Raw genomic sequence first — 8,985 nt, forward strand, 5'->3', positions numbered from 1 at the left:
AAAGCAAAGTGCTTGAGGTGACAGATATCCCAATTATCCTGACTTGATCATCGCACATTGTATAAAGATTTGAAAATATCATATGTACACATAAATTATGTACAACTATGATATATCACAACAACAACAGAAAGAATATATGTGATAGTGCCTGGCTCAAAGTAGATATTCAATATATTCATTTTTTTCTTTTATGTGCTAATATTTTGATTGAGAAGAAAGTAACTTCAATCTTGTTAAAAAGCAAGTTATTTAACATTTATTATTTTTGTACATATATATGTAAGCACTTACATTTAGGGACAATAAGGTAAACCTCAGAATCATGAAATCTTAGAATTAAAAGGGACTTATGGTCATCCAAAATAATCTTTCCCTTTGTGAAGAATCCTGTAACATGTTATTCTTAATGATTTCTTGTGGTAATGAACTGACACTTCCATTGTGCTAATGTGGCCAACATTTGTCATCAGAGGGAGCTGGAGGAGGTCCCCCTCCTTCTCCCTCTAGATTTGTCCTTGGGAGCAACAGTCCTTTTTACCCCAGGGCAAAAGAGTGGCCTAATCGTGCCAAATCTTTTCCCTTTCTTTTCCCCCCAACCAACCCTTACAAGTTTCCAGAAATGTCTTTCTAAAATCCCAGCTTAGAACTGGACTCAATCTTTGAAGTGTGGTTTGACAGGACAGAGTTCACGGGACCATCACCAACTTGGTTCTGGTCTCATACTTCTACTACTGCAGGTTAAGGTAATTTAGCTTACCCTCTCTTCCACCATACACATACTTTGTTGGTTCCTATTGAGTGTGTATGGAATAAACTCCCAAGATCTTAACGTGAACCATTGACAAGCCAAGCCTCTCCCATTTTAAAAAATTCTAAATGCTGAGCTTCACATTTATTTTTGTTAACTTTCTTCGTGATGGTTTCAGCCCTTCCTGTTCCAACCTGTCGAGATCACTCTGAATGTTGATACTGACATCCATCATATTAGCGATCCCTCCCAGCTTTCTGTCATCTGCAAATGTGATCAGCATGCTCTTATGCCTTCATCCAAGTTTTTGATGAAAACTCACTGTATTTTTTAAAAAGTCTTTTAATTTAGTTGATTTTGGTCCAATTTTGGATAATTTAGTAAAGCTATCTAAAAGCAGGAGAATCCAAGCTATGAGGTTCAACCTGATTTCAAAACAATGCAATTAAAATAAATATGCTTTGGAAAATTGCACCAGGCCCCAAAGGTAGTATCAATGTGACCCAGACTCTGGCATGGTCAATCTGCTATTTTGGACAAAGCTAACAATTAAATTGGATAAATGTTTGTTGATGAGGATGATGACTCTAGACTAACAGACTGAATGGTGCAGAGGCAAGCAAACACACTGGATTGATTTTTCAGTCTGGAGGCAGTTCCCAGCTGGGACAACTCAAAGTGCTGGGTAGGGTTTGCCATTGAATGACTAATTAGGCCACGTAGACTGATAATTGGTAATTTGGGGCAAAAAAAATCACTTTTGGGGCCTAAATTATCTGAACTGGCCATCGATAGTGTTTTCAAATGCCCTGGAACAATGTCAGATTGTGTGTTGTAATCTAGGCAGTGCCTAGAAGCTTTGTTAATTCAGACAAACTGCATAAGGAGAGGCCGGGGTGCTTCAGGGAGAAGTCTCCTTTCCTGAATACTTTTGTAGCACCTACTCTCACTGAAACGAGGTAGTGCCACTTGGTATTTAGGAGCACAGACTTTAGGTGCAATACAATTGCTCCTAATAAACTTGGTTCCTCATTCTAGCGATGTGACCTTGGGCAAGTCAGCCTTTTAGCTTCTCTCAGTGTTAATTCCCTCATCTGTGAAATAGTGATCATAATGATGTTACATCTGTGTCATATCTGGCATGTGTAGTGTTCATCTAGTCAACAAATGGTTGAGTACAAAAGTTTGGTCAAGGATATAATATACAGGGCACTGTACTAATACTTTGACAAGTTATCATCACATTTAACCTTCATAAACAACCCCAGGAAGCAGATATTATTACTTTGACAAGTTATCATCACATTTAACCGTCACAAACAACCCCAGGAAGCAGATATTATTATTCCATAACACAGATGAGGAAACTGAGGCATTAAAAGGTTTAGTTAGTTGCTCAAGGTCACCTAGCCAGTAAATAGCAGCTTTGGAATTTTTATCTAGGCCTGCATGATTCCAAAGCCTAAGCCCTTAACCACTACATTATTCCATTATACTATTATTTGAGACTTGACTTTAGTCAAGAGTCACTACTTGTAATCAGAGTAAGAGTCCTCAACCTTTGATGCTAAGGATCTACCATGCTTCTCATATGATGTCTTGTGATCAGGTGCAGAGAGGAGGCTTCACAGCCTTTAATGAGAGTGAGGATGAGAGAAAGAGGATCACAGCAGGTACAACAATCATTTCTATCAACACTGCAACCTAAAAGGTGGGCATATAGCAGTGACACACTCACACTCTTTGCCAGTCATTCAGCCAGAAGCTTGAAATGCTGATTATACCTGGGGAAGGCAATCTGGTAGTAGCTGCCACGTCAGATCAACCAACTGGGGCCCCCTGGAGTGGTGTCTTGTTATCTGTGTGTGAGCTGTGTTTCTAAGTTTTCTTGTCTTCAAGTGGGAATAATGATCCCTACAGTTTAGGGTGGTTTAAAGAGTCGAATGAGATAATGTACCACAATATCCAGCATGCAGAAATTGCTCAATTATTGTGAACTTTTTCCTTTCCCTTCCTTCTTCAGTGAAATCCTGTTTTACTAGAAAATTTATTTTTCTACATTCTTTTAAAAACTGCCTTACAGAACTGTTTGTACATTTGCTCAGAAAATCTTTCTCATGACTCTTCTCTGTGCTATCCAAATTTTGGAGGAATTTTCAGAGTTCAAACTGATGAGCTTTTACTATGTCCCATATGAAGTAAAAACACTGATATGTTTTGATTGACTTAAATAACAACACTGGTAATCATTTATGGTTTTCAAAACATTCTCACAACCATCATTTTTGTGTGACTGATATTCAAAACACCCCTCTGAGATTAAACATTGTAATCATCTCACTGAAGAGATGAGAAAGCTATGAGCAAGAGCCAGGTGACACAGGCAGTAAGCAGCAGAGGTGGCATTTCATCCCAATTCTCCTGACATCTGAAGTCAAGCTAGAGCTTGCTCCTCTCCATCAATGGTCTAATCCCTCTGAATAAGCTGCAGGTCAATCAATGCCGATGCAATTGGGTAAACTGCTTAAGAATAATTTGAGGCTCACCCAGATGGTTTGATCATAAGATGAAAAAACAAAACAAAACAAAACAGTAGACACTTTGTCTGGACTATGAGAGAAATCTACACATTGTAGTTCACCTGTGCAGATTTCCACTGGCACAACCACCAGGAATCCTGCAACAATGGGTATGCCAGGTGCAGCACTATCAGGGTCATTTGTTAAGGTATTTAGAGATTCAATAAGGCAAAAATTATTTGGTGCAATGGATGCACTGAATTGCTAAATGAAGTGAAAGATGCAGAAAAGGTATGAAAACTGTCTAGCACGGTGCCAGGCACAAAGTCATTCAATCACCTCTTATTACTAGTCTCATGAATAGTGACCCTGATCATTCATTTGAAAGCAGGAAATCATACAACTTACTCTGGAATAATCAAGATCTCTGGGTGTTGAGTCTGTTAAAGCTCGGACAAGGGCATTCATCATACAGATCGGAGGAGAAGGTGGAGAGGGCTGAGAAGGTTCCTGTTGTAATGGGCTCTTTGGTTTGGAAGGCAGACGACCTCTCCTCCCTTTCAGACTATCTGTACGGACAACTGATGCCGAAAGAGACAAAGAAAGCAATCTTCAAAGATTATGTTATGAATAGCCATAAATCACAAAGAGGAATCAAAACACATTACAGTTTAGCAATCATTAATGAGATCAACCATTTAAAAGTGGCAATAAGTTTGAAATAATATTCATACAATAATTTAATGAGAATTGAAACAAGCAGCATAAAAGCCACCTCATACTTAAATTTGGCAGTGAATTAGCCCTAAAAGTCTCCTTCTTAAATAGAACAAAGATATATGCAAACAAGTTCTCTATTAATTTTGAGAAATTAGAATAAATAGCCCTCAGTTATTTTTAAATGTAAATATATACCATAGAAATAAAATGTTGAAAGGCACAAGGAACTAGAAAAATTCACCATCCCAATGTAAATATTAACATTTTTTCCAATGATTTCTGAGAATATAAGAAAGCTGGGTAAAAGGCATTATATCCATACCTTCTTTAACCATTCCGACACTGAGACACTTTTGAAATCGACAGTACTGACATCGGTTTCTACGTCTCTTGTCTACTGGACAGTTTTTATTTGCCAGGCAAACATATTTTGCATTTTTCTGCACCGTTCTCTGAGAAAATACAAGACAGAGATAGTCAACTAATAGTTTCTGGAAAGAGGTAGGACCTGACAAGATGTATTTTAATTACAATGTGAAAAGCGACAGTGCAATTCGTATAATTCGATAAATTTAATTTCCTAACACGCTAGCCTGCAGGAAAAACAATTTTATTAGTGTTAGCTGCTGACAATGAAAATCATCTCGGATTGTTCTAAAGCAAGTCTCAGGAGACACCCAACTCTGAATGATAAAATCATATCTGAAATTACCAGGTCAACATATCATACCTTGGAGAATTAGATTATCTCCACTTTTAATATCCCTTTGGGAACAATTTTCTACTTGTTCCACTCCCCTGATTATTGCTGACCTTATTAAAATAAAATCAAAATTATCTGAGATGTACTTTGTTTGCTCGCACTATCGTAAGTCAAATATCACAGTAACTGGCTTTGTTACCCAATAAAGATGAAATCATAAAAAGCAAGATCAGGATTTGTCTAGTTAAAATACATAGAAAAATAATGTTTTAACATAAAAAGAAATTCACTTAATCAGCCTATGTGGTTTATTTTTTATTTAAATAATATATATGGTAAACAGGCCATTTCTAATTTTTAAAAGCAAAATCTTAAAACTGGATAATAAAAATCACTAACACATCCAGGGAAGAAAAAAAAAAAAAAAGCCCAAAGGACAAAAAATGCATGAGAGGAAAAAAGAAATATGAGAACCACACATTTTCAGTGAAAATTCCCATTAATTGGTCATTTCATAAATGACTATTGACAGAGACACCAAAATAACCATATTGTAAAAGACATATTCTAAAACTTGGGCTTGAATATTAAAAAAAAGTTGCAATTTTTAGTATCCATATAATTTTGAAATGACACATGGAGAAATAATTAAGCATATTTTATGCTCCAAATTTTAAAAAATGCTTGCTTTGTAAATTGAAAACATTTGTATAAATGAATGTGTTTTACTACTTAGGGTGAAATTGTTCAGAAATTACCTGCATCTATACAACTCCAAATAGAGCAGAAAGTTGGAATTTATTTGGGAAGCCTGGGCTGCATGGGTTTTGTGATCTATTTTGTGTCCAGAAGTCTAGATTTACTTTCAACCTTTACTTTCAGTCATCTTCAACCCCCATGTTTCAGTTTCACCCTATCAACTTTTAATTTCATTTTGGGGGATGGTTTCTAAATTGCTTACATAAAGCTTAAACAGCATAACAAAGCCAACCTATCTCAAGTCTAAGACATATTTCCCCTGCTTCAGTAGGTGATTTTAGTTTAGAATGCAAAATTCTGAAACACAGACATAGTTCTGAGTTTCCAGCATTTAAATTCTCAGCAATCTGTAAGGGGAGGAAATGTGTGTTTCCTGAATAAAGCTCGCTTTCATTGAACATGCAGTAGTTTCTAACACTCTATTTCTTGCCATCATCCTCAAGGCTATATGCCAATTTGAGCACTGGTGGCATTTTGCTTCAGGTATACATTTTCCCAATAACCTGAAACCTTCCCCACATTTGTGTGTGTCTGCACAGTTTAAGGACAGGAGGAGATCGTTATGGTTCAATCACCAAATTCCCATCATTAACTGCACTTCATGTCACATTTTTAAAGAATTCAATTTAATGGTAGAAAGCCACTGGGTAAAACCTGCTCTGGTTCCCTTAATTAACAGATCTGTGGGGTGGTTCTCCCCCATCTTGCCCCCACCCTTTCAAGTATAGATTTGTTTTCAAGGGATTGCTGCAGAAAAGGGAAGCTGTTGGGGAACACTTAATTGACATTTCTAGACTCAGAATGAATTACCACTCTCTTATTTTGGTCAATCCTCAATTATTTAGGGGTGATTATATTCGTGTATTATGTGTAATTCTCTTAATTGTTTTTATTTCTTTTCCTCTTTCTGCTGCCAATTTTACTACCCTTCAGCATTTCCACTGAAATTCTGCAAAAATTAAATCTGCTAAAGGAATGCATTTACTTGAATGTAGCCCTGGTGAAGCTTGAGTAGTTAAGACAGGGGGAAAAAAGGCTAAGATTCTGCATTTAAAACATCATAATCCTGCATAACTGTAGGGAACTTAACATACTGCAAAGTCTCTACAAGCATCTTCTCATGTAATAATATGATTACTACCTGCAGATACAAAAATAACTGTTGCTTGTTGCTATGTACTCCACTGTACAACATGTGCATTTTTACAAACACTTTGTAGTTTTAATTTAATAATAAACTATTGTTTTATGGTCTGATAAAGATTACAAAGTGCTTTTATACATGTTTTTAACTCATTTAATACACAGCCCCTCTCTGAGTTTTATTCACTTCTAGGGAAACAGGCCTAGAAATAAGTGTCATGCCCAACATCATACAATTGGTAGGTGCCAGATCAAGGTCTCCTATTGAGTCTTCTGACTCCAATTCCAGCATGCTTCCAGAAACATCCATCCATCCAATTGGCCTCCTAAATCCTAGTTACCCAATCAGAATCTGGCTTCCCCTCTCCCTCTACCCCACCTAGCACTGGAGGCCAGGGTGTAACTTGTGTGTGTGTGGGGGGGGGGGGGGGAGGATTGGTGTTGGTAGGGAATTAGGAAGATGGCACAGAAATAAGTATGTGAAGAAACCTGGGAATCAAAAGCAAAAGCTAGAGCAGCAAGAGAGCAAGGCCTCCCTTCCCCTCCCTGCCAGTCCCCAGTGGTAGAAAGAACATTGAACCCAGGAGTCAGGAGAAACAAGCTGGAAACATCCCATAAGTCACTAAATCACTGCTTACAGCCTGCACAAGGCTTCACCTCTCTAGGCCTCAGTTTCCCCATGGGTAAAATATAGGGAGGGCTGATGGCATTCCCACTGTAAAATTTTCCTTTAGGCCTATGAGAAAATGAGCAATGTCTACACTTGGTACTGTGTATGGTACAGAGGTAGGGAAGGGTGCCTACAGGATGGAACGGAGTGGTGAGCTGTCCCAGACTGCATCTAGCTGGTCACCTGGCTAGTCCAGCACTGTGGTGCTGTGAAAGGGGGAACATTTTCATGTCACATTTTAACGTAAGTTAGCCTCCTGCCTCATCTCATTCTGAGTGTGTGTCCTGGGGCAGTTAAGTACTCTCTCCAAGCTTAAATGTACTCATCTGCAAACCAAGGATAATATGTATCTTTAAGACACTGTTAGCCGGGTGTGGTGGCTCATGCCTGTAATCCCAGGAGTTCAAGACCAGCCTAAGGCAACCATAGCGAGACATCATCTCTACAAAAAAAATCCAAAAATTAGCCAGTTGTGGTGGCTTGGGACTGTAGTCCCAGCTACCAGGGAGGCTGAAGCAGGAGGATCGCCTGAGCCTTGGACGTCGAGGCTGTGGTGAGCCATGATCACGCCACTGCACTCCAGCCTGGGCGACAGGAAAAACAAAAACAAAAACAAAAAAACTTAATCCAAACAGCTAATGAATGGACAGAATTCAATCTCCAGTCTGTTCGATTCTAGAGCTCTTACTGTAAGGGTTAAATGCGACACAGCGTCCAGACCCTGGCATGCAGACCCTATCCCCTCAGACACTTTGGGTGAACAGACAAGGATGCAACGAGGGTTTGCATTTTTGAAGCCACAGATCCTTTTGAGAACCTGTTGAAAGCTCTCCAGAAGAATGATCAGAAACCAGCGTCAGGCCAGGCAGTTCTCAGACCCAAGTCAGTCTGGGATGGCCTGCTGAAGACGAACCTCAAGTGAAAAGCACTTAAGTAAATGGATGTAAAGCTAGGAAAGCGTAGTGTAGGGATGACACCTCCCCCTCAGAAGGACAAGGATCGCTCCTGCCACCCGCTTGGAAGCTCTCTTCAGCGAGGGGGCTGGCGCCAGGAGGAGGCAGGCATGCGCTCACCTTAAAGAAACCCTTGCAGCCCTCGCAGGTGCGCACACCGTAGTGCTGGCAGGCGGCGTTGTCCCCGCACACCGCGCAAGTGCCCTCGCCCGACGAGGAGCTCCTGTTGGGCGGCGACGGCAGGCTGGGGCTCTCGCCCAGCAGGCTGGACGTCGTCGGGGAGGCCGTGAGGCCGAGCGGCGGGAAGGCCAGCGCGGCCGCCCTCTTGGCCAGCGGCAGCCCGTACGGGTGGCCCTCGAGCCCGGCGGCCTGGCTGCCCGCGGCGGCGGCGGCGGCGGCGGCGGCGGCTCCCAGCGGCAGGCTGAGCGCGGCGGCGGCCGTCGGGTCGTAGCCCAGGTGGTGGCCGCCGGCCGGGCTGGGTGCGGGCGGGTGCGGCGGCGACGGCTTGAAGTGGAAGAGCGGGAAGCGCGCGCCGGCCACCGTGGGCACCGCCTTCATCGGCGGGTCCAGCAGCGGGCCGGGCGCGATGCAGCCGGGCGCCGAGGGCAGCGCGTCGTCCCACAGCGCCCCCGCCTGCGCGGGGAAGCCCGGCGTGGTGGGCGTGGACGGCGGAGACTGCTTGAAGTACATGGAGGTGCTAGGCAGCACCTCATCCTCCGGGCCAGAGGGGGTGGGAAGGGATGGTTGCGGCTGCGGCTGCGGCTGCG

At 41.6% G+C, this 8,985-nt stretch overlaps 1 protein-coding gene across 1 annotated transcript in view; it reads right to left on the reverse strand.

Annotated features, from left to right (window-relative positions):
- NR4A3 (nuclear receptor subfamily 4 group A member 3) overlaps positions 1-8,985 on the reverse strand; it is a 36,066-nt gene that overhangs the window by 25,520 nt on the left and 1,561 nt on the right. The window contains exons 2-4 of the mRNA XM_008059511.2: positions 8,339-8,985; positions 4,313-4,442; positions 3,679-3,851 (exon numbers count right to left, since the gene is read on the reverse strand). The exon at positions 8,339-8,985 is cut by the window's right edge and continues 321 nt beyond it. Coding sequence (XP_008057702.1) covers positions 3,679-3,851; positions 4,313-4,442; positions 8,339-8,985 — 950 coding nt within the window. The remainder of the gene's footprint in view (positions 1-3,678; positions 3,852-4,312; positions 4,443-8,338) is intronic.

Source organism: Carlito syrichta, unplaced genomic scaffold (assembly GCF_000164805.1).
Source record: "Carlito syrichta isolate Samal-C Ts95f unplaced genomic scaffold, Tarsius_syrichta-2.0.1 Scaffold304224, whole genome shotgun sequence".
Taxonomy (NCBI): Eukaryota; Metazoa; Chordata; class Mammalia; order Primates; family Tarsiidae; genus Carlito; species Carlito syrichta.